Source organism: Quercus lobata, chromosome 3 (assembly GCF_001633185.2).
Source record: "Quercus lobata isolate SW786 chromosome 3, ValleyOak3.0 Primary Assembly, whole genome shotgun sequence".
NCBI lineage: Eukaryota > Viridiplantae > Streptophyta > Magnoliopsida > Fagales > Fagaceae > Quercus > Quercus lobata.
Window position 1 is genome coordinate 56,462,363 of NC_044906.1, and position 24,831 is coordinate 56,487,193.

A 24,831-nucleotide genomic window follows, 5' to 3' on the forward strand; every position below is an offset into this window, starting at 1 on the left:
CTGAAAATGGTAAGATCTCTTTGAAGGGTATCTTGATATTTTGGGTATAACAGCTGGTTGTTGGGATTTCAGCATAAAATGCCTGATGATATCACTTCCAGCTAGGTGTCAAGTGCTGAATGCACTGCTGGGGTTCACTAGAAATCTTTCCTTTTCGGGTGTTTGTGTTTTTGGTCCAAGGTTCCATTACAACACATTTCTAGCAAGTAATAGAAGGATTGATTGAAAGCTAAGGAAGCTTTAGAGATTTGGTCAAGGTCTCATTGGGTTGTGACATAATCTTGGAGAGAAAGAAGAGTATTTAATACTTTGCTCTAGCAGTTGGTAGAAAAATATATGGTCTGATTGTGGCAGACAGCAGCTGAGTATAAGAGATATTATGAATATTTTGCATATAATTGGAGATTAAAGATAGCCAATCAAATTAGACCATATGTTTGAGTTGGATTTTAGCTTAAAGAAGTAATGAGATTTATGTAGAATAATATAATGAAGTTTCTAAATTTGTATAGCAACAGCTGGGGATTGAATGAACAGTTACCCAGCAGTTAGATGGTTGGAGATATTGAATATTTATCACATGATGAATATTAAGTTTTAGGAAAAGAGCAATGGGGAATTTTATCATTTAAAGTGCTATGTGATAAGAGATGCTTATCATATGTTACCCACTACACACAAACTCTTCAGAGTTTAGGGAGTTGGAGAAGACATGCTAAGCAACATGTTTCTTTTATCAACTTTAAACCACTGGAGCTTTACAGAACATACCTCTTGGCCCTCCAAACCACGATTCCTAAAGTTTCCCCAAAAAGACTTATAAGCTTGGGTCATAAGCCGAAGGTAAGATGATGTACCTCGGGTTTTGTTGTTATTTTGTGTAAATATGGACTCCTATTGAAGAAGCCGTTTGCCATGAGTGTAAGAGAGGTAATATGGGTCATGAGCTTTGATTCATTGCTTAAGCCCAATCCATACGTTGATGTTGATGATGTCGTGGGGTTATGATCCCAATTGATGAAAAGGAAATTTGGACCATGAATCCACCTCTTAAAGTAAGGATCTCGTGGGCCATGTGAGCCCAATCCATATAGTTGAATGAGATATGAGCTTATCTTGGGTTTTAAATATATTTACCCAAAAAATCAATAATATGTTGATGTGGCATGGGTTGCCAATGAAGTAAAGCCATGTGGCCTGAAAAAATGGTCCTCAACAATGATCTCGATGCATTTAATGATTTCGTTATTTGCTCCTCTATGTCTACTTTAAATGTTTTCTTTGATTGCCTTTCCTTTGTAACATCTGCTCGGTTTCCCTTTGCCAGCGATGAACGCTTCTCAAACACTAGTTTTGAAGACTTTGGCATCTTCAGTTTCCTTTCCTCGTAGAACCCCGGCACAACCACCACTAACTTACGGATCACCAGTGTGATGGTTGCTCTAATCCAAGCTTCATACTCTTGGTCACTTTCTTTTAGCGTTCCTTCACTCTCTATCCCCCTATCGTAGTCTTTGTCCAAGTGGTCCAAGCATCCGCACCAGTAGCATATATTAGGAAGATGTTCACATTTGAATATCACCTAATGCTCTTCACCATCCTCAATGGATAGAACCCATCCCTTACAGAGAGGTAGAGAGATATCCACTCGCACTCATACTCGAAAAAAACTACCTCTGTCAACCTCTACATCACTCATTTTATGATCCACTATCCCCATTGCATCGCATAGATCCTCAACTACACTACTGTTCAAGAAGCCAACCAAAATGTTACGTACTTGCACCCAAAGCAACACTGTGTTCAAAGATAATTCATGTACTAGAACTGCATTATCTAGTTTCTGGAGTACGACTAAATGCCTATTAAAGCTCCAGAGTTTGCTTGCCAAAAATTTTTTCGACCTCCTCCGAATTATCAAACACAAACAACAGAGTGTGATCTCCTGCATTGCAAACCTTAAAGTCATTCCTTGATCTCCATAAAGGACTAAAGGTTCTGATAATCGCATCAATGTTCAATGCTCTCTTGGTTAGGAATTTTGCCACAATTGTATACTCATGGGAGACTTTATTCTTCTTCACTGCTAGTTTACCTCTTTCCTTATCGTTTAGTGACAAGTTACGCCAATTGTTCATAAGGTTCTCCATCCAAGCTATCAGTGTTTCCCAGACCCCAAACAGAAAAGCCCCACTAGCCCTACCGGTAACACTATTACCCTAGGGAACAAAGCCTTACAAGAAGGAACAACCACTTCTACTGACTAAGAGATGAGAGGTCAAAGTCTCCCTTCTCCCAACGACAAAGAAACCTTTTTCAAAAACATCCATATAAGTTGATATAATTAAACCCACAAGGTACTCTCTTTTTTTGTGCCCACTCAATTTTCTAGATATACATGAACCATATGATAATTTCTTACAAAATGATTTAAAATCCATCATCCAGTACATGAGACATCAACTAGCATTAACAAACATTAAGCCTTCATTTGGATGTTGCTGAAAGTAGTATTTAGCTGTGTTTGCGTCTGAATGAGTGGATCCCGTGCACTATTCACGAGACCCACAAGTACTTTTTTTCCGCAAAATTTTTATTAAAATTATGTCCTACAACACTATTCACACATTTAAAAATTATTTTGCTACAATTTTTTCAATTTTCAGTTTTTAACAATAAGCGGTATCAAAATAAACTCTAAGTCTCATACCATGTTTCACATGCCTTGGGCAAGTCAAGCTCCACATAAATATGCATTATCTTAACCACAATAATAGCAAAGTAATCAATTAGTACCGCATATCATTGACTTGATAGTCACTTCACAACTACTAGTTCTTATGGTTTGGAAAAGCAAGGCCTATTATTCAAATTCTTAGGAGACAATTTCATATACATATACACTTTTTTTTTTTTTTTTTTTTTGAGGAATTACACATACACTTAGAAAATGAAACCTTTGCATGAAGTGTTCAAGACCAAAACTCCACCAATCCATTAATCCCACACTTAAAAACAATAAAAAAATTTGCCTCCTTTTCAACATGGAATTAAACGTTTCACTAAGTTTTTATCTTCCATATTATCTCATATCTTTATATTTATGTTGTGGTATTTATTCATTTTAATTAGATAATATTAAAATGTTACAACAAAAACGTTAAATCAAAAACTTTGCCTACAATTATCGATTGATTGAAGATGTGTCAAATAGGTGTAGAGATTCCAATAACTTCTCTGTTCTCAAGTTAATCTTGGGCCTTCATCTTGAACTTGAGATAGAACACTTTGTGACTATCACAAAGTCAATCTTTTTGTTATGGGTTGCTACCATTCTATTAAACCTAACACTATCTTCTGATTAAAGTGAAAAAGAAATACAATAGAAAATGACTCTCCTCAGCAGTAAATGACGATAATTATTTCATTTATATTCTTATGTCTCAAATTAGTTTAAATACCAACCCGGCAAGTCTACTCCCTCGAGTCTCTATCTCTTTGTTCAATCAGGACCAAAGAAGTTGGTGCAACCATTAATTAATCACTTTCAAACTCTCTATTACTATTTCTAATCTTGTTTTTATATGAAAATCTCTCTTTTATAAATGATCACTTCCATCCTTCGCGCTCTACCATGCATTATATTCATATTTGCCAATTCACCAAAGTACAAGAGATATAGCAGTAATGAGGAATCCTGTTTTCTCTTCAATACAATGGCTGTATACTCACTTCTGTTGGGAAGTTTCTATATCCCTGCTAGTACTAACCATTCTTAGTTGTATACTTCAGAGACTCACCAATAAGGGTCCAATGTTATGGCCAGTTATGGGGATCCTACCTTCGGTATTCCTTCATATCAACAACATTTATGATTGGACCACCAGGTCTTTGATCAAAGCTGGGGGTACCTTCCACTTCAGGGGAATGTGGATGGAAGGATTCTATGGAATCATGACCGCTGTACCTTCAAACATTGAATATATGCTTAAAACAAAGTTCAAGAATTTCCCCAAAGGTAAGCACTATAAAGAGAGGTTTTATGACTTGCTTGGGAATGGTATTTTTAATGCTGATGATCAACTATGGAAGGAACAAAGACGAATCGCAATTTCTGAGATGCATTCAAGCAGGTTTGTGGAGTACTCAGTCCAAACCATGCAAGACCTGGTGCACCAGAGGCTACTAAAATTGTTAGAGAAACTCGTGGAGTCACGGGATAGCTTTGATCTCCAAGAAGTGCTTCTTCGGTTCACATTTGATAACATTTGCACCGCTGCTCTTGGCATTGATCCGGGGTGCTTGGCCCTTGATTTGCCTGAAATTCCTTTTGCAAAAGCTTTTGAAGAAGCCACGGAATTCACTCTATTGAGATTCTTGGTGCCATCTTTTGTATGGAAAGTCATGAGACTCCTTGAAGTTGGATATGAGAAGCGGCTCAAGAAGGCAATAAAAATCGTGAATGATTTTTCCGAGAAGATAGTGACTGATCGAAAGAACGAATTAGTGAAGTTTGGAAGCTTAAATGATCATTCTGACCTCTTGTCCAGACTCATTGAGGACTCTGACCAAGGTATGAAAAATCATTTTTCAGACAAATTTCTCAGCGATTTCTGCATTAATTTCATTTTAGCAGGATGAGACTCGAGCTCTGTGGCATTGTCATGGTTCTTCTGGTTAGTACACAAGAACTCAGAGGTCGAAAGCAGAATTATCGGTGAGATTAATGAAATTTTGTGTTACCGCAAGTGCAAAAACGAACCATATGATGTGGCTTTTACAGTGGAAGAATTGAGGAAGATGGTGTATTTACAAGCCGCATTGTCTGAATCTCTGAGGCTTTACCCGCCAGCGCCATTTGACTTCAAAGAGTTTATAGGAGACGATGTTTTCCCGGATGGCACCATGATTAGGAAGGGGAGTCAGATTGTTTACTGTATTTACTCAATGGCTAGAATGGAGTCCATATGGGGGAAAGATTGCTTGGAGTTTAAGCCAGAGAGGTGGCTTAAAGACGGGCAGTTTGTCAGCGAGAATCAATTCAAAAATGTAGCGTTTAATGCCGGTCCAAGATTGTGTCTTGGAAAGAAATTTGCTTACATGCAGATGAAAATGATAGCTGCTTCAATCCTGTTGAGATATGAAGTTAAGGTTGTTGAAGGCCATAAAGTTGATCCAAAACTGACAACCACTCTTTATATGAAGCATGGATTGCTAGTGACTATCAAGCCTAGGTTGGTTGGCGTTGCATAAGCTTTGCTAAGCACAATGGGTCGAGATCATATGTCCCAAATTTTTAAGACTCATTGAGCTAATGGAAACTACGTACTAGAGTTCTATTTTGTGTCTAATGTTTCTCAGATTGCTGTTCTGGCTAACTAGACTGTATGATAAATAAAGTGGAATGCATGTTGAACCTTGTATTCATATTTTAAAAGAAGTTGTGTTAAATTTACAAACTGGCTATCAATAAATCTTGATTTATATTTAAGGAATGTGTCAAATATCAATATATTAATATGTGTGTGTGTTTATGGATGTTGCATACAAGGGCAGAGCCCGGCAACACGGACAACAACCACCCCAAAAAAAACAAAAATCTTGTACTTTTTTTTTATATTAAGAAATAAAAAGGAAAAAAGTCTTAACTATTTTATCAATATCTTTTGATGGGAAAAAAATCATAAAACCTATAAAAATAAATAAAAATAAGGAGAAATAATAATTGTGGGGCCAGAGAATTCGCGGCCCAGGCCCACTCTACATTAGGGCCCAGGGCCCAAGCCGAGGAGAACCATTGCCGAGGACGATCTCATGCCCGGCACTTCATTAAATGCCTGAAGAAAGGAGCGAACTGAGTGTAGGGGCAGGGCAAGGGAAAAAGATGCCAACATTATAATACAAAACCCTGTATCTGACAAGCTCATACTCTAAACCATGCCCTTTAACTTTCCCAACGACCTCAAACCACTCTAGGTATGGGTTGACAGGACAGGTCTGCACTCCAGAAAGTAAAACTTACACGTGGACTCTAAAGGGGAAAACGAACACTAGTATAAAAGGAAAAACCCCCCAGAAGAAAGAGGGGCTCCCCCCCCGCGAAAAGGAGAAAGGGAAGGATACAAGGCTCCTCGGACACCGTCCGAGGACTTAAATCGTACAACCCGTGCTAATGGAGGGCTTAGCTAATCAAGCCAAGCCCGCCCATATAAGAGCTTCCATAGAAGCCACGATTAAACGACCCACCTGTGCCCAAGGTCATGCCTTTCAAGCCCACTCTTTACAAATCATATTGTTGGGGCCCTTTGTATACGAACCCAACGTCATTCATGGGTCGTTACAAATCATGTCCTTACAATTAGCGCCGTCTGTGGGAAGGCTTACGCGTTGGCTCAGGTGGTGGTGGAGATGAGCCTTTGTCAAGTAAAGGACTACGAGAGTGCCTCTATTTCCGGCGACATGCTGTTGATTGTTCCAACATAAGTTACCACTAGGAGCTATGCCTGGTAGTGCCAAGGGCACAGGCAACTCTAGGGGCTTCCAACATCAAGCTAACCCCCCACCCCACCTTGATTAAGGGGCTAAACTTTGGAAAATAAATCAATAAATAAACAACCATAAGTTTTGGACAGAACCAAGGCCTTGTATGGTCCTCGGACTCAAGCCTCTGGGGAAACCAACTACTTAGAAGAAAAACTACAAGTTTTGGACAGAACCAAGGCCTTGTATGGTTCTCGGACTCAAGCCTCTGGGGAAACCAACTATTTAGAAGAAAAACTACAAGTTTTGGACAGAACCAAGGCCTTGTATGGTCCTCGAACTCAAGCCTTTGGGGAAACCAACTACTTAGAAGAAAAACTACAAGTTTTGGACAGAACCAAGGCCTTGTATGGTCCTTGAACTCAAGCCTCTGGGGAAACCAACTACTTAGAAGAAAAACTACAAGTTTTGGATAGAACCAAGGCCTTGTATGGTCCTCGGACTCAAGCCTCTGGGAAAACCAACTACTCAGAAGAGAAACTCCAAGTTTTGGACAAAACCAAAGCCTTGTATGGTTCTCGGACTCAAGCCTCTGGGGAAACCAACTACTCAGAAGAGAAACTGCAAGTTTTGGACAGAACCAAGGCCTTGTATGGTCCTCGGACTCAAGTCTCTGGGGAAACCAACTACCTAGAAGAGACAATATGGGGTTTGGACACAACCTGGACCCTTAGAATCTATCCCGGGGAGGAGTTACCCATTGATAGTTAGGTTAATCCCTAGACTGAATAAAATCCCCAGCCTACCCTCGGATCCTCAATACCGTGGGAATTGGTGCAACTATTATAGGGTTAGGTGTTATCAAAAACACGGCCGAAGTCCCTCACTGCTCGGCAACCCTCTCGGATGGTATATTTAGAGTTTATCATTCTCGGACGGTTGCCTCGCATGCATTACGGAGTATTCAGCTGTTATCTCGGTTAGTTTCATGAATTTAATATGTTGGGAATTATCATTTTTGTGCTTGGTAATGTCGGTAAATCAGAATTAGTAGGGTTCTGTTTCGAGGTTTCCTGCTCTAAGTATCATTAAAGGAAAACACACATGTAGCACACCCATGCACAAAATAATTGTTGCAGAAAGGAAAAATATTTAAAAAGAAATAAATTCATTTTTTATTAAGACAATGAAATAGTGCAGTGTACAGTGAAAGAGCTTATACAAGCTCATACTGAAACTAACTACGCAAAACGAAAAGAAAAGATACAAGGGAATTAAGAAAAGGCCGAAGAAGAGGTGCGGAGAAGAGATGTGCTACAGCTTCAAAATTTCGTCTAAGGAAGCAATTCCTCAATACTTTTACATGCCTATAACTCAGGCAGCAAAAGAACCCGACTTCGGGCTAGCGCAGCTGAAGAAAAGGTGCAGGGAACCCAACTTGAGGCCAGCACCGTTGAAGAAAAGGTGCCGGGAGCCGGAAGTTGATGAGCCTCCGCGTAACCACACCTACGACAGAGCAGACGGTGCTGATGGCGAAAAACCTTACTTCTGACGCACTAAGGATCTGGTGCGACCAGTACCTGCTTCGGATTTTAACTGAAAGAGGGAGAAACACCATTTCCCCCTTGTTAAGACGGAAGATTATCTTGAATCTGTGCCTCCCTTGTCTAGACCACGCCACATTGAGTCTCGGAAGGACCCAGCGCCTCTGTGGCGGATGCAGTTCCTTTACCCCTATCCATGTCTCAAACATATTGCACAAAGGGTGGATAACACTGAATATGAAAACTGTGATTATAGCTGAAGGATTATGATTTTGAAGAGAACCGAAGGGTTTGTATGTAAGGAGAATAACCTCCTATCCTACTTATATAAAAGGTAAGGTGGTGGCATTCAATTCATGCAGTTTTCCAAGGAATGCTATGGACAAGGCAGAGATTGGCTCAATTTCCAATGCAATTCGCAACTGTAGGATCTGAAGATCCTCGTGAAGGCGTGCCTCGAATATTGAAGCGTCAAAGGACTCCGCGTGAGTGGGTAAAGGAATGCCTCTTAAGTTGGCACGTCTCCCATGTAAATGGAAAAACACAAATATTAGTAGAGTACAGAATCTGAACAAGCTATGATATAAGCCCAACATTACCAAAACCCTTCTCCTCGACTAAAAAGTCGGGCAGTAGGATTTTGAGGGGCTATTGTGGGGCCAAAGAATTAGCGGCCCAGGCCCACTCTACATTAGGGCCCAGGGCCCAAGCCGAGGAGAACCATTGCTGAGGACGATCTCATGCCCGACACTTCACTAAATGCCTAAAGAAAGGAGCGAACTGAGTGTAGGGGCAGGGCAAGGGAAAAAGCTACCAGCATCATAATACAAAACCCTGTATCTGACAAGTCCATACTCTAAACCATGCCCTTTAACTTTCCCAACGACCCCAAATCACTCTAGGTATGGGTTGACAGGACAGGTCTGCATCCCAGAAAGTAAAACTTACACGTGGACTCTAAAGGGGAAAACGAACACTAGTATAAAAGGAAAAACCCCCAGAAGAAAGAGGGGCTCCCCCCCCCCCCCCGAAAGGGAGAAAGGGAAGGATACAAGGCTCCTTGGACGCCGTCCGAGGACTTAAATCCTACAACCCGTGCTAATGGAGGGCTTAGCTAATCAAGCCAAGCCCGCCCATATAAGAGCTTCCATAGAAGCCACGATTGAACGGCCCACCTGTGCCCAAGGTCATGCCTTTCAAGCCCACTCTCTACAAATCATATCGTTGGGGCCTTTTGTATACGAGCCCAACGTCATTCATGGGTCGTTACAAATCGTGTCCTTACAATAATAATAAAGAAACAAGACTTACATAAAGAGACAAATATGATATGGAAAATAAGGTAAATTACACTTATACCTTCCAGATATAGCCAAATTAGACCCATAATATCCAATCTATCTATTAATATCTAAAACTTGAAGTGTATGATACAAGTGGATTAGCATAGCATTTCGGTCTAGTTTAGTCCACTTCTAACAATTTTGATCAACTTTGGTTTACTCAATCCATTTCAATCCACTATAGTCCATTTCACTTTATTTTAGTCCATTTTAGTCCACTCCGATTCATTTTGAATTTTCTCTAGAACAAATTGGGTGTTATGTTACAAGTGGATTTCTACCTTATAATAACAAATCTCTTTTGTATTCATTTATAGCATTTTTAATTTGGATTTTTAATATTTTGTATAGTGGAGAAATGTTATTTAATTATAGTGCATATTTATTGTCACATTAATGCAAAATTGCACAGATTAGCAACTAGTTTTCATTAAAAAAAAAAAAAAAAAAAAAAAAAAAAAAAAACTCCAACCCCAAATAATCAAAAATCATTCTCTATTTAGGAAATTAAGCTACAAACAGTTCTATTTCCTTGACCTCCATTGGTGATGGGCATTGCCTAATGGCCATCCTAGGCACAATCTCCACAATACACTTGCTTCTTCCAATCTGTATCTTATTAGTATCGGTAAATTACACACACCCAATAAAACTTGAATATAATCTCACCCTCCACTTAACACTTGCAAGAGAAGGTGTCGATTATGCTAAAATTCATTGGCCTTCTTTCGATCTTGACTACAGATTTAGAAGGCTTTTGGATTGCGTCTGTGTTTTCACGCAACCACGTTTCAGCCCTTTATTTATTTATTTATTTTTTTTAACTAGCGCCTATTATATTATTCATGGGACATGAACAGTGCAAATAGGCAGATGAACAGTATTTTGGTGTTATCAATAATTCAGAAATTATTTTTTTATTGTTTTCAGTTTTCAGCAAAATAAGCAATATCTAAACACACCCTTATTCTTAATCAGCTTTTGGTTTCTCTTGTGTGATTTATTTATTAATTTTTTGGGAAGAATATAGAGTAAATAGGACTAAAATTAAAATTTTAATTATACATGTTAGTTTCTATTAAAAAAAAAAAGAAGAAAAAGAAAATGATGTGGTTTTATTTAATTGGAGGATATACGGCAGTGTGTATGTAACTTTTTAAAGTTTAAACAAACAAATACAAATGTCAGATAAAAACGACAACTAGTGTAATATAAAACTCGTCGTTTATAAAAACTCAAATTTCTTCCGCTCCAAGATACTCTCTTAAAAATAACTTCTCGGACTCTCTGTCTTTCTCACAATCTCATTCTCACAAACTTTCATCTGCTTTCCCTATCGATCTCTCAGGTATTCTCCAATTCCCTTGTTAACTTTCACGACAACACTTTGATTTCCAGTTTTATCATTGAAAAAGAGCATCTGGGTATTTCATAAATCTCATTTTTGTGTCTTCTTTGTCAGTATAAATAAATTAAAAAAAAAAAAAAAAAAAAAAAAGTCTCAGGTAGCTGTGGAGGCTCCTCCAAAGGGTGGTTTCAGTTTCGATTTGTGCAGAAGAAATGGCATGCTTTCTAAAAAGGGTGTTCCGCCTCCATCTTATCGTAAGACTGGAACTACTATTGTGGGTCTAATTTTTCAGGTAACCCTGTTCATATCAATTTGTTTATTGGTAAAGTTTATTGTTTTAAATTGTATATTGACAAATTGAACTTGGGCTGAATCACTGGTAGTAAATTGGAGTTGTTACTTCCTTTTATTAAATTGGGTTTGCTCACTAGTACTCTAGTATTATGTTAGTAAGGAGCGTAAGCGATTTATGTTGTGGTTTTGAGCTAAATTTGATGAGAATGTTATATGCTCATATGAGGTAAAGACCTGAAAACACAATTAATTAAGGGTCCATTTGGCATTGAAATTTCATAGAGAAAACGAATGATTTTAAATAAACATTAAACGTGTGATTTTTTAATGATTAAGAAGGGGAGTCAGGTTGTTTACTGTATTTACTCAATGGCTCGAATGGAGTCCATATGGGGAAAAGATTGCTTGGAGTTTAAGCCAGAGAGGTGGCTTAAAGACGGGCAGTTTGTCAGCGAGAATCAATTCAAATATGTAGTGTTTAATGCTGGTCCAAGATTGTGTCTTGGAAAGAAATTTGCTTACATGCAGATGAAAATGATAGCGGCTTCAATCCTGTTGAGATATGAAGTTAAGGTTGTTGAAGGCCATAAAGTTGATCCAAAGCTGACAACCACTCTTTATATGAAGCATGGATTGCTAGTGACTATCAAGCCTAGGTTGGTTGGCGTTGCATAAGCTTTGCTAAGCACAATGGGTCGAGATCATATGTCCCAAAATTTTAAGACTCATTGAGCTAATGGAAACTACGTACTAGAGTTCTATTTTGTGTCTAATGTTTCTCAGATTGCTGTTCTGGCTAACTAGACTGTATGATAAATAAAGTGGAATGCATGTTGAGCCTTGTATTCATATTTTAAAAGAAGTTGTGTTAAATTTGCAAACTGGCTATCAATAAATCTTGATTTATATTTAAGGAATGTGTCAAATATCAATATATAAATATGTGTGTGTCATATACACTTAAATTAGGTTAGAGTAAAATTCTATCTTGTATAAAAAAAAATGTGTGTGTGTTTTTGGATGTTGCATACAGGGGCAGAGCCTGGCAACAGGGACAACAACCACCCAAAAAAAAAAAAATCTTGTACTTTGTTTTTATATTAAGAAATAAAAAGGAAAAAAAGTCTTAACTATTTTATCAATATCTTTTAATGGGAAAAAAAAATCATAAGACCTATAAAAATAAATAAAGATAAGGAGAAATAATAATAATAATAATAAAGAAACAAGACTTACATAAAGAGACAAATATGATATGGAAAATAAGATAAATTACACTTACACCTCCCGGACATAGCCAAATTAGACCCACAATATCCAATCTATCTATTAATATCTAAAACTTGAAGTGTATGATACAAGTGGATTAGCATAGCATTTCAGTCTAGTTTAGTCCACTTTTGCCAATTTTGATCAACTTTGGTTTACTCAATCCATTTCAATACACTTAGATTAGGTTAGAGTAGAATTTTATCTTGTATAAAAAAAAATATGTGTGTGTTTTTGGATGTTGCATACAGGGGCAGAGCCCGGCAACAGGGACAACAACCACCCAAAAAAAAAAAAAAAAAAAAAAATCTTGTACTTTTTTTTTATATTAAGAAATAAAAAGGAAAAAAGTCTTAACTATTTTATCAATATCTTTTAATGGGAAAAAAAAAATCATAAAACCTATAAAAATAAATAAAGATAAGGAGAAATAATAATAATAATAATAATAATAATAATAAAGAAACAAGACTTACATAAAGAGACAAATATGATATGGAAAATAAGATAAATTACACTTTCACCTCCCGGACATAGCCAAATTAGACCCACAATATCCAATCTATCTATTAATATCTAAAACTTGAAGTGTATGATACAAGTGGATCAGCATAGCATTTCAGTCTAGTTTAGTCCACTTCTGCCAATTTTGATCAACTTTGGTTTACTCAATCCATTTCAAACCACTATAGTCCATTTCACTTTATTTTAGTCCATTTTAGTCCACTCGAACCACTCCGATTCACTTTGAATCTTCTCTAGAACAAATTGGGTGTTATGTTACAAGTGGATTTCTACCTTATAATAACATATCTCTTTTGTATTCATTTATATCATTTTTAATTTGGATTTTTAATCTTTTGTATAGTGGAGAAATGTTATTTAATTAAAGTGCACATTTATTATCACATTAATGCAAAATTGCACAGATTAGCAACTAGTTTTCATAAATAAAAAAAAAAAAAACACTCCAACCCCAAATAATCAAAAATCACTCTATTTAGGAAATTAAGCTGCAAACAGTTCTATTTCCTTGACCTCCATTGGTGATGGGCATTGCCTAATGGCCATCCTAGGCACAATCTCCACAATACACTTGGTTCTTCCAGTCTGTATCTTATTAGTATCGGTAAATTACACACACCAAATAGAACTTGAACATAATCTCACCCTCCACTTAACACTTGCAAGAGGAGGTGTCAATTACGCTAAAATTCATTGGCCATCTTTCGATCTTAACTACAGATTTAGAAGGCGTTTGGATTGCATCTATGTTTTCACGTAGACGCGTTTCATCCCTTTATATATATATATATATATATATATATATATATATTTATTAATCAGCACCTATTGTACTGTTCATGGGACATGAACAATGCAAATATACAAATGAACAGAATTTTGGTGTTAACAATAATCCGGAAATTATTTTTTTATTATTTTCAGTTTTCAGTAAAATAAATGGTATTCAAACGCACCATTATTTTTAATCAGCTTTTGGTTTCTCTTGTGTGATTAATTTATTAATTTTTTGGGAAGAATATAGAGTAAACAGGACTAAAATTAAAATTTTAATTATACACGTTAGTTTCTATTTTTTTAAAAAGAAAAAAAAGAAAATGATGTGGTTTTATTTAATTGGAGGATATACGGCAGTGTGTATGTAACTTTTTAAAGTTTAAACAAAAACAAATACAAATGTCAGATAAAAACGACAACTAGTGTAATATAAAACTCGTCGTTTATAAAAACTCAAATTTCTTCCGCTCCAAGATACTCTCTTAAAAATAACTTCTCGGACTCTCTGTCTTTCTCACAATCTCATTCTCACAAACTTTCATCTGCTTTCCCTATCGATCTCTCAGGTATTCTCCAATTCCCTTGTTAACCTTCACGACAACACTTTGATTTCCAGTTTTATCATTGAAAAAGAGCATCTGGGTATTTCATAAATCTCATTTTTGTGTCTTCTTGGTCAGTAGAAATTTAAAAAAAAAAAAATGTCACAGGTAGCTGTGGAGGCTCCTCCAAAGGGTGGTTTCAGTTTCGATTTGTGCAGAAGAAATGGCATGCTTTCTAAAAACGGTGTTCCGCCTCCATCTTATCGTAAGACTGGAACTACTATTGTGGGTCTAATTTTTCAGGTAACCCTGTTCATATCAATTTGTTTATTGGTAAAGTTTATTGTTTTAAATTGTATATTGACAAATTGAACTTGGGCTGAATCACTGGTAGTAAATTGGAGTTGTTACTTCCTTTTATTAAATTGGGTTTGCTCACTAGTACTCTAGTATTATGTTAGTAAGGAGCGTAAGCGATTTATGTTGTGGTTTTGAGCTAAATTTGATGAGAATGTTATATGCTCATATGAGGTAAAGACCTGAAAACACAATTAATTAAGGGTCCATTTGGCATTGAAATTTCATAGAGAAAACGAATGATTTTAAATAAACATTAAACGTGTGATTTTTTAATGATTTTGGATTAGTTTTTGTTAATGAATTAAATGTCATGTGGGTTAAGTTTATTTTTTTAAAATTGTATATTGACATATTGAACTCAGGCTGAACCACTGGTAGTAAACTGGAGTTATTACTTCCTTTTATTGAATTGGGTTTGCTTACTGGGTACTCTAAGTATTAGTAAGGAGCATAAGCGATTTATGTTGTGGTTTTGAGCTAAATTTGATGAGAATGTTATATGCCCATTCAAATGAATGCTGAAACTGTTGAATTTTGTAAAAAGGAAATTCATGATTTACTTGTGAGAAAGCTGATTAGAAATAGTTAGTCCCCCTGGTCTTGTGCTGCTTTATATATATATATATATATATATATATATAACTGCCTTATGTAACCCGTTGGGATTATTTAGCTACTATATTCGAAGTAATAACTGTAAATGGGCTAGAATGGCTAGGAAATATTCAAGTACTGAAAAGAGCTAGTTATATCAGAGTAATTATGTTGGAATTGAGTCATATAGCTTCTCATTTGTTATGGCTCGGCCCTTTCATAGTAGTTATTGGTGCACAGACTCCTTTCTTCTATATTTTCAAAGAAAGAGAATTATTATATGATCTATTCGAATATATATATATATATATATATATTAGTGATTGGTTTTACATTTTTAAGAAAATTTCATTCGTAAAACTAGAGAAAAAGTATGTTTTCAAATCCCAGCTCATGGAGTGCTTTTTTTTAAAATTGCCTCATTTAATGCTGTCGATTTTCATAGAAACAATACTTTTTACAGATTTAATCAAAAGCTTATTTGTGTTTCTAAAAGCATGTTTTCAAAAAACAAATTTTGAAATCGATATTTTATTCAAAACACACATTTTTTAAAAAACTAACCCAAATGGACACTAAGTACCTTTATGCGTGAATTTGGACTCGTGTTATTGAAAGTGCTGCATTATATGCTCCCAGTTGGAATTTTGTAGTGGGTTTATTAGCATGCTTGAATCTTTAATTCTTTTGAAGATACTTTTTATTAATTTGTTTGCAAGTCTCTAATGCCCTCATGAACTTGAGCACTTGTGTTTTGCTTTTTGGGGAGAGAGAGAGAGTGGGGGGGGGGAGACTGTGCCTTTTTTTATTTGGTATTCTTTTGCAGTGAAGTTCTTAGTAGGACTTTTCTACCAGTCATTAATTTTTTTAATCCCTTATATTTTGTGTGGATTTCAAGTTTCTTTCAACTTGCTGATATACTTTTCTCAATTTGTCATCAGGATGGTGTCATTCTGGGGGCAGACACAAGAGCCACTGAAGGACCTATTGTTTGTGATAAGAATTGTGAGAAAATTCATTATATGGCACCTAATATTTATTGCTGCGGAGCAGGAACAGCTGCTGATACAGAGGCTGTAACAGGTATCTTTGAGTTATAAGAAAATGTAGCCTGTACTTGTTTTTTATGCTTCTGCTATACATTTATTTCTATGTGAAAACCGTAATCCTGCTGTCTATCCAACTCTTTTTCAGTTTTTATAGTTATCTTATACTTTGTTTTCCTTGCTTTTTGTCTTTTCTAGACATGGTCAGTTCTCAGCTGCAACTACATCGGTATCATACTGGTCGAGAATCTAGGGTTGTCACTGCTCTTACTCTTTTAAAGTCTCACCTTTTCAAGTAAGCACATTTTCTATTGACATTGTCCTCAGCAATATAGCTCTATACTTTTTCGTTGATGATAAGGACAAGGAGGTCTAATTTCTTCAAGACTTGTTCAGATACCAAGGTCATGTTCAAGCTGCTTTGGTGCTTGGTGGAGTTGATGCTAATGGACCACATTTGCACACTGTGAGTTGGGTTCAATTCATTAACATTTGAACATATATTGTTTTCTTGTTCTTCATGATACTGATTTTAGTTTTGGAATTTATTTCATTGCACAGATCTACCCTCATGGGTCAACAGACACCTTGCCATTTGCTACAATGGGTTCTGGTTCCCTTGCTGCAATGTCTGTTTTTGAGTCGAAGTACCGTGAAGGGCTGACAGTAAGCTAGTCCATTGTCTCTGCTATATGATTGGAAGTGCTTTTACCATCAACTTTGGTGTATCTAACCTCTGCGGAATTAAGTCAAAAATACTTTTTTCTGTCATCACTAAACAAAACTAGAACATGACTTAGTCTACTTTGCAAAAGATTCTTCTAGTTTGGTTGTAGTTGTGTTTTCTGAAATGAAGTTCATTGTTCTAATAATCAGGTGCTGGTATTTTGTTGTTGGAGATTATTTAATGTTTCTGTGGATAATGATTTTCAAATACAATTTTCTACAGAAAGAAGAAGGAATAAAATTGGTGTGTGAGGCTATTTGCTCTGGCATATTCAATGACTTAGGAAGTGGAAGCAATGTAGATGTTTGTGTGATAACTAAGGTTTGTGGTTTAATTTTCCTTTTTGTTTGAATTTTTTTATCTCTTAACCTAGACCAGTGTCACTAACTGATTTTAATTATGCTTGTTTGTCTAGGGACAAAAAGAGTACTTGAGAAACCACCAGTTACCAAATCCTCGCACCTATGTCAGTTCCAAAGGATTTTCATTTCCCAAGAAGACTGGTTAGTAATTCTATCCTAAGAATCATTAGCCGTCTGGAAGTTAATTGATTTATATGCTCTATCTATTGATGAATGAAGCTAACTTTGGATGGTTTAAAGTATTAATTGGTTATAGTAAATTTGTAAATTTAATTCTTAGTTATTTGCACTTTGTTTGGTTTATATTAAATTTTCCTCTCCTTGATTGGGTAAAGTTTTTCACTTGTTTTCTGGGCCCAATATAAATTTCCTTCGAATATAGATTGGATTTGAAGAAATAGATTCAGTCGCAAGTTGAACCCAACAATTAGCCAAGTCAATGGAGAATAAATGAAATGTCACAAGCTCCTTTTGTTATGTACTTATTTTCTGTTTCTTTCTCCTTTTAGCAAAGAAGCAATGCAGTGTCATTTTACTGTTTCTGATTTTCACTTAACCATTTCTTAAAAAATTCAGCAGAAGTTATGACACTTTGCGGACTTTGGTGTCTCCGCTAATGACAATTATTTGAATGCAGTTAATTGTTACAATAATATTTAGGATGTATGAAAGGTTTGTGACTATGGCAAGTGTGCCTAATTGTGTTAAATGATTACCAATTTATTCGCTGATTCATTTTATATACTATTCTTTCGTTTCTATTCAAGAAGATGCATCAGGCAAGGAAGATCAATACTATCTATGTTCTGCATGCAAATTGATGCATCCATGAGTTATTGATCATCTGATACCATCAAATTTTCATGGTTGCAGAGGTTCTATTGACAAGGATCACGCCATTGAAAGAAATGGTGGAAGTGATTGAAGGAGGAGATACTATGGAAGAATAAGATTTTTGATTCAACTCCATGTTGCAATTTGAATGAATTTCTATTATACTTCCTTTGCTTTAGATCTCTTTGTGTAGAGTGATTTGAATGAACTGTTTCAGGTCTAATGGTCAATTTCAAACTTTGGTCTATTATGTTTGGCAGATTCAAGCTGGAAATCATAGTGAGTGCCTTAAATCTTGTGACATGCCTTAAATTTTTAAATTTTAAAAATTACTTGAGGTTTAAAGGTACGAGTATTTTGAAATTGAGAAAGACACACAAATGACAATTAACAATTAACCTTCTTAAAAGTTAACCTTCCTGTAACAATTAACAATTAACCTTCTTCAAGTTAACCATCATGTCTCTTCTCTAATAGGTAATTTCCCGTAAAACGTGAGACCTTCTTAAAGTTTTTTTTTTTTTTTGGGTGAAAAACCTTCTTACAGTTTAGTGTAACAGTTAACCTTTCTTTGGTATTGTGTTAGGTGTAAACCATTGATTATGTTACACTTAACCCTCGGGCGCTTTTGAGTGTAACACAAAACTCTTCCTCTAGGAGTAATTTTAGTTATCTAAGAGGTTTAGAGTTATATTTGTCATTTCAATGGATATTGGGGTAGGGTAGAATTAGGGAAAAAAAAATTGATTGGTTTCCTGTGAGTAGTCAATGCATTACCCATTTAACGCCTATTTAATTACGTGGGTTAGAACTTAAATATAATGGACGGCTTAAGGATTAAGTTCTTCTAGAGCTTTTAGGGTATTTCCTAAAGATCCATGAGGTTTTGGGTTCAAAGCTACTAGTCACCTTGGGGTTACCCCTAAAGATTTCTCAAAAAAGATGCACGGACTTCAAGTACATTCTAGAAAATCTTGAAGCTAAGCTAATGGATTGGAGGAGTAAGACACTATGTTGGGTTGGGAGAGGTAGACTTATCAACTCAGTTATTCAAGCCATCCCAAATTATGTCATGTCTTTTTGTAGCATACTTGCCAAAACCTGAAATAAAATGGATGCTCTTGCTCACAAATTTTGGTGGAAACCAAATGGCTTCGAAGGTAGATTCCTCACTCTTTTAGCATGGGATAACCTTTGTAAACCAAAGTGCAAAGGTGGACTAGGTTTTAAAAAAAACCAAGGACATCAACAATGCGTTTCTTGCCAAGCTCACTTGAATGATTGCCTCTAAAAGAGACAGTTTGTGTATGTCGATCTTGAGAGCAAAGTACAAGGTAAGACAAGACTGGCTCTATAAACTCCCACCCAAGACCGCTTCTCCTGTTTGGTAAGCCATTGAAAGCGCAAAGAAATTTATAGCCAAGAGTGCATGCTATCTTATTGGGGATGGAGCATCAATCAACTTTTGGACTAACCCTTGGGTGCCATGGCTATAGAACTTCACCCCAATCCCCAGATTGCAAGCAGATACAGACAAGTTCATTTGCACTGACCCTTGAAAGGAAAGCTTAATACATGAGTTGTTTGAGCCACATTCTGCCCAAGCCATCCTCTCCCTCCCAATCCCAATCAAGCCTAAGAAAGATAAACTCATTTGGGTACCAAACTCAAGAGGTATTTTCTCAGTGAAATCAGCATACCAGATAAGCCGCATCACTGACACTCAATCCAAAGTGTTGTGGAAAATCAAAGCTTCCAAAAGGATCGAGACCCTTCTATGAAGGATTGGAGGATAGCAACCAATTCTCTGCCCACAAGATATAATCTAAGCCATAGGGTTCACATGCTTTAGTTGATAATTGCACAGCATATAATCCCAATAATTAATTTGAAGAATTTACACAGGCAATCAGCTCCAGTATACTAACCTGAGCTTCTTTAATCAAATAACAACCGTTGAAATTTATTTATATGCAATTTCCTGTGGACTAATATTTGTGAGCATGCTCAGAATTGAGAAACTCCACAATTTCAATCCTATTTTTTTTTTTTTTTTTTAATATAAATAGCGAATCCCTTCCCTTGCTTGTTGCTCTAATGTTGATCTCAAAAACTTCCATACGAAATCCTTAACAGTCAAAGCCGAGATCAAGTCTAATTGAATGTTTTTGCGGAACTTGAACTTCTTGTGCTGTCAACAAGCTTGAACCATTGGCTCCCTGGGTCACACGTGTCATCTCTGCTCAAGCATTTGCATGAATTTGTGACAATGCTATTGTCGGAGTCTACATCTAGGCAAGCAGTAGAACCATCGTTAACCTTTGATGAGAGATACATTTTAGAATCTGAGATGGTTTGCCATTTTGAATTAGAGCCTGTGCAAATTATACCAAGCTTTGCTGGCTTTCCCAATTCAATTGCTTGCAAGCAGAAATATGTTCCCTTTAACGTTAAAGTTTTCTGGGGTGTGTAGCTCCAGGCTTCAGACTCAGTGCAAGCACCCAATCTCAATGGTTCAGTTAATGATTTTCTTAGGACACAGAGACCAGTTGATGGATGGAAAATCACCTTGTGTAGATTGGCTTCTGATAGTCCTGGTCCTGCAAGTCTCATAAGCATTATTACTCTCTTACTATTGAATATCTAACTAGTAAATAAACAGGAAAAAAACAAGGACAAAGTTGTTTCTAAACTGATTTGAACCTACCTTTTCTAACTTGTAATGTAATGATTTATATGATTATTAATGTGTATTATTAAACAAGTCAAATGACTCTTTAAAAAAGTCATCTGACTAAAACAACAAATAAATGATCTCTTTAATCGTCACGAGTCGAAGCAAGATGAATCTAAACCGATTTGGGGTCAAACTTAAAAAGAGCAGGAAAACTGGAATAAAGTTATACCTCGAAAAGGAGATTGGAGAGAAGAGATCCTTTGCAAGAAGGTTAAATTTCGGGTCTCAGTCCAATTCATGTTAAGCAGTCCATGGTACTCATTTAACCCAATTACCCCATCTCTCAAATAAAAACTCCAATCCAGGTCAAGTTCAGCTGCAATAGCCAAGAAGCAATTCATATAACTGATGTCATTCACATTATTGGTTCCTCTTTGGTCCATTTCAAACTCGCTCACTAACAATGGCCAACCTTGGTCCAACAAAAATCCCGAGATTCTCATAAAATTATCCGCCTCTCTCCCACATACTTGATTTGGGTTGCCAGATTTCCATGCCTTTCCATCTGAGAACCCATTCCAGTTCACCTCATATACTAGCTTTCTAGTGAATGTGAGGTTTACTTGTTGATTACGGAAAAATGACAAGTCTTTGTCATAACTCAAGCCAGAGAGAATGACAAGAATGTCTGGATTTGCTAAATGCACTGCTTCAGCTCCTTTTTGCATGTGCCTGGTTCATTTCATTTACAAAACTGAAATTAGAATCATGTAGCCATGTAATGTATCTTTCATGTGAATCTAGATGTGTGGTTATTGTGTAGGCTAGGTCCAATGAAGTTCAGTTTTTAAAGACCATCCTGCAAAGCCAAATCTTATTTGTACCTGTACCAATCATTTACGTTTTGTCTGGGGCCTTGGAGCTCATTCCTCAAGCTCATGCCAACCACATTGGAGACACCATTAAAGATGGTGGCCATCCTACTTAGTCCCTTAATCCAGAGATCTGCACTGAAATACTGATCACCGGGCTTGCTGATGTTATTTTCCAATATGACCTTCACATTGTTAGCCCCTAGGCTAGATACAACAGCCTGAGATATAAATTGTGTCAAACATTGAAGTGGGTAAACTTGTATTTGTAACTAATTATGTGAAAATATATATATATATATATATATATACACACACACATACACACACATAGATATATAGAAAAGTTAACAGATGTCTTAAGGACATTGATTTAAAAAATATTTTTAGAAACTTTTTATGACAAAAGAAAAAAGTAAGTGATTATTTTTATAGCATTTTATATTTCTCATAAAAGTAATATCAAAAGTTTTCTAAAATTGTCCATTAACAAATGCCCTAGGGGCAACCAATTGACCGGATATATATATATATATATATATATATATATAAAAGACTTTGATTAATTTATACATTGATATGATCTAACCTATTGTTAAACTATATTTTAAAGACTACGTTCTTCATGTTCTTTACATGCATGCTAAAGTTCTTATTAAAATTAAAAAAAAAAAAAAAAAAAAAAAAAAAACAACAACCATGCTTAAGTTCATATCAATAGGATGTTTTCAATTCATATATGTATGTTTTGTGTATCATTTTAAAGTAAATAAATAAACTTGGAACTTAAGCATTGTATAGATAAGTTAATTATATTTTGATCCTTTTTTTTTCTTTTTTTCTTTTTTATGTTTTACAAAGCATTGCGCAAATAAAGAAATAATACAATCATGTCAAAAAATTACATCCAATAATTTTTTTTTTTTTTGATAAGTACATCCAATAAAATCTATTTAATAATCTAACGTTGAAAAGTTAGGTGCAATTTCAAACTAACTTTCTCTCTTTGAAAATTGTTAGTTTTTTTTGTTGTTATTTTAACATTGTCATATAAACTTTTTAAAACTCCCTTTTTTTCATGCCATCATATTATATATATATATATATATATATATATATATATATCGACTTAATAAATTTTCAATTTTTTTTTTAAAAAGCAATCAATAAATTTATTTATTATAACATTTTTGTGGGACCAATCACATAAGTTAGCATGTCAATTTATAAATGAAAGTGGAAAAAGACAAATGTATGCAATGGTAGCCATTGAAAAGTTATCATGGAGCAAATTGAAAAGTCTCATTTCTGTTAAGCCATTGGAGAAGAGTGAGAAAAAAAAAAAGTTTTCCCCTTCAACAAGTAGCTAATGCCTAATGGGGGAGGGGATTTAAAAGGGCCAGTCTAATATATATATATATATATATATATAATATGACATCCTTTGACTCTTTTAAACTCCCTCTAAGACTGTTACATAAAATTTAGGAAGACTATTTTTTTTTAAGTCATCATTCTAATATATATATATATATATATATATTGTTTTGATTTTTAGAGTTACAACTTACAAAAACATCAAATTATATTAATTTAAATGCAGTTTTATGACTAAAGCATCCTAAAACACTAAACATATCCTAAATTACGTTTGATCTTCTATAAGTGATTGTGTTTGGACTCGTGAAGCAAATTCAGAAAGGATAACAATAATAATTATTCTTATAATAATAGAAATAACCAAAGGTCTTATAATAATAGCAGAAGCAAAAGTTTCATTGGGCAGGACCTGCAGGTCACGTTGACCACAAAGTCCACACCTTCCATGCTGAGTATATTGTAGATCAAACCAAACCCATGACCATGAAGAAGCCTAACGTAATTAATTCCCATGTTCTGCTTAGGATCTATTTATATTAAAAACGACACAACCCAAAAAATAAGAATGCTTGCCCAGTTTAAAAAATCTAGAAAAAAAAAAAGGAAAAGGTATTTTACCTGGTAAGCTTTTATGAGGGGAAGATCTATGATGGAAGGGTTGTTGGCTTGGATTCCGGCAATGGATTCAGACAGCCCAAGACTTTGACAGGACTGTCTTACAGTGAGAGAAGCCAGTGAGTCATTGGTGACCGAGAAAAGAGGCCAAGTGAGTCTAACACAGTTGAATCCCATGGAAGCAATCTTCTTGGAGATTGCATCCATGGGCTGCTTGCTAAGGCCATCAGTCACCATGGGTTCCAGATGTGACACCCAATTCACGCATGCTAGCTTCACTCGTTGCCCTCCTTCGTCCACAATCCACCTAGAATTGGTGTATAGAGGTAGAGCCATGACTGGCTTGCTATGAGTTTGAGGTATGGCAGTGGGTAAGATTACTAGAAGAGATAGAAGGAAGAAGAAAAAGAACCTCCCCATATTTTTGTTTTGACTGTGGAGCTGTTGGGGGGTTGAAAGAGAGCTGAAAGGCCTTATATGGTGCCATGATGACCGTAAATCCAACAAAAGGAAAAGGAAACAATTGAATAGTAAAAGGCTTTCTGAATTCTGTCCAAGTTTTTCTCTCTATTTATTAGGCTCTTATGACAAACTATTTAAAGAAAGTTTTGTTACTTCTTTCATTCCAAATTGTTTAACTTATATTTTATTTTGAGATATCTCAAAATTAAGTCATGATTGAAATATCAAATCTCATTATTTTATTCACCCTCAAAAAAAAAAAAAAAAAAAAAAACTCATTATTTTATTAAAATTTTCATTATATCTTTGGAGAATTTACTAGTAGTATTCTATTAAAATTTGATTTGAAAATTGATGAAGCGTGACTTCGTCAGTCGAATTGAACGTGCCCAGATGGATCCAAATTCTCACCTGGATACCTGCGTAAATGAGAAGATTGCTTCTTTGAGGGTGGTCACCGGTGTGGTGCCTGCCACAACATCTCCGATGCCCAAGTCAGAACAAGAAAATGCTTTGTAAAATGAAACATAAAAGCGAGTTAACAATGAGTGTCTCTTAGAGTGTCTGTGTACCTTGTGTTGATTCTAGCCGTTGTGGTTGTTAATGCCTTTCTTAGTAACGCCTCCTGCCTAGTAATGGGGCTTCAATATCATCTCAACGATCTGTACAACTAGTTTTGTAACCGTCAGAGGTATTATTGGCAGCATTGAATGGTCCTGATATACTCGTCGGTGATGTGGGCACTTGTTTGGACTCATCTTAGGGAATGACCTCATCTGT

The 24,831-nt window shown here is 35.8% G+C and overlaps 3 protein-coding genes across 7 annotated transcripts in view; 2 read left to right on the forward strand and 1 right to left on the reverse strand.

Moving 5' to 3' along the window:
* LOC115981113 (cytochrome P450 86B1-like) overlaps positions 1 to 5,457 on the forward strand; it is a 21,169-nt gene extending 15,712 nt beyond the window's left edge. Inside the window, exon 3 of the mRNA XM_031103297.1 lies at positions 3,669 to 5,457. Within this exon, the coding sequence (XP_030959157.1) occupies positions 3,669 to 4,641 (973 nt within the window). The 3' untranslated portion in view covers positions 4,642 to 5,457. The remainder of the gene's footprint in view (positions 1 to 3,668) is intronic.
* Positions 5,458 to 10,634: 5,177 nt separating this feature from the next.
* On the forward strand, positions 10,635 to 18,319 carry LOC115979502 (proteasome subunit beta type-7-A-like). 5 transcript variants are annotated; one of them, XM_031101554.1, is made up of 10 exons: positions 10,635 to 10,715; positions 10,873 to 11,007; positions 14,291 to 14,425; positions 16,018 to 16,159; positions 16,321 to 16,417; positions 16,519 to 16,588; positions 16,684 to 16,788; positions 17,072 to 17,170; positions 17,265 to 17,352; positions 18,085 to 18,319. In XM_031101554.1, the coding sequence occupies exons 2-10, from the start codon at positions 10,933 to 10,935 to the stop codon at positions 18,159 to 18,161; spliced, it is 888 nt and encodes a 295-aa protein (XP_030957414.1). In that variant the 5' UTR covers positions 10,635 to 10,715; positions 10,873 to 10,932; the 3' UTR covers positions 18,162 to 18,319. The 5 variants fall into 5 exon arrangements, with proteins under 5 accessions (XP_030957414.1, XP_030957412.1, XP_030957415.1 ...); XM_031101552.1 differs by lacking the exon at positions 10,635 to 10,715 and having other exon boundaries at positions 10,854 to 11,007; XM_031101555.1 differs by lacking the exons at positions 10,635 to 10,715; positions 10,873 to 11,007 and adding an exon at positions 14,048 to 14,146 and having other exon boundaries at positions 14,264 to 14,425.
* A 1,573-nt stretch (positions 18,320 to 19,892) lies between these two features.
* LOC115979030 (glycosyl hydrolase 5 family protein-like) lies at positions 19,893 to 24,103 on the reverse strand. The gene is made up of 4 exons (XM_031100976.1): positions 23,593 to 24,103; positions 21,607 to 21,815; positions 20,952 to 21,454; positions 19,893 to 20,645 (listed from the first exon to the last, which is right to left on the reverse strand). The coding sequence occupies exons 1-4, from the start codon at positions 24,007 to 24,009 to the stop codon at positions 20,200 to 20,202; spliced, it is 1,575 nt and encodes a 524-aa protein (XP_030956836.1). The 5' UTR covers positions 24,010 to 24,103; the 3' UTR covers positions 19,893 to 20,199.
* Positions 24,104 to 24,831: the final 728 nt, after the last annotated feature.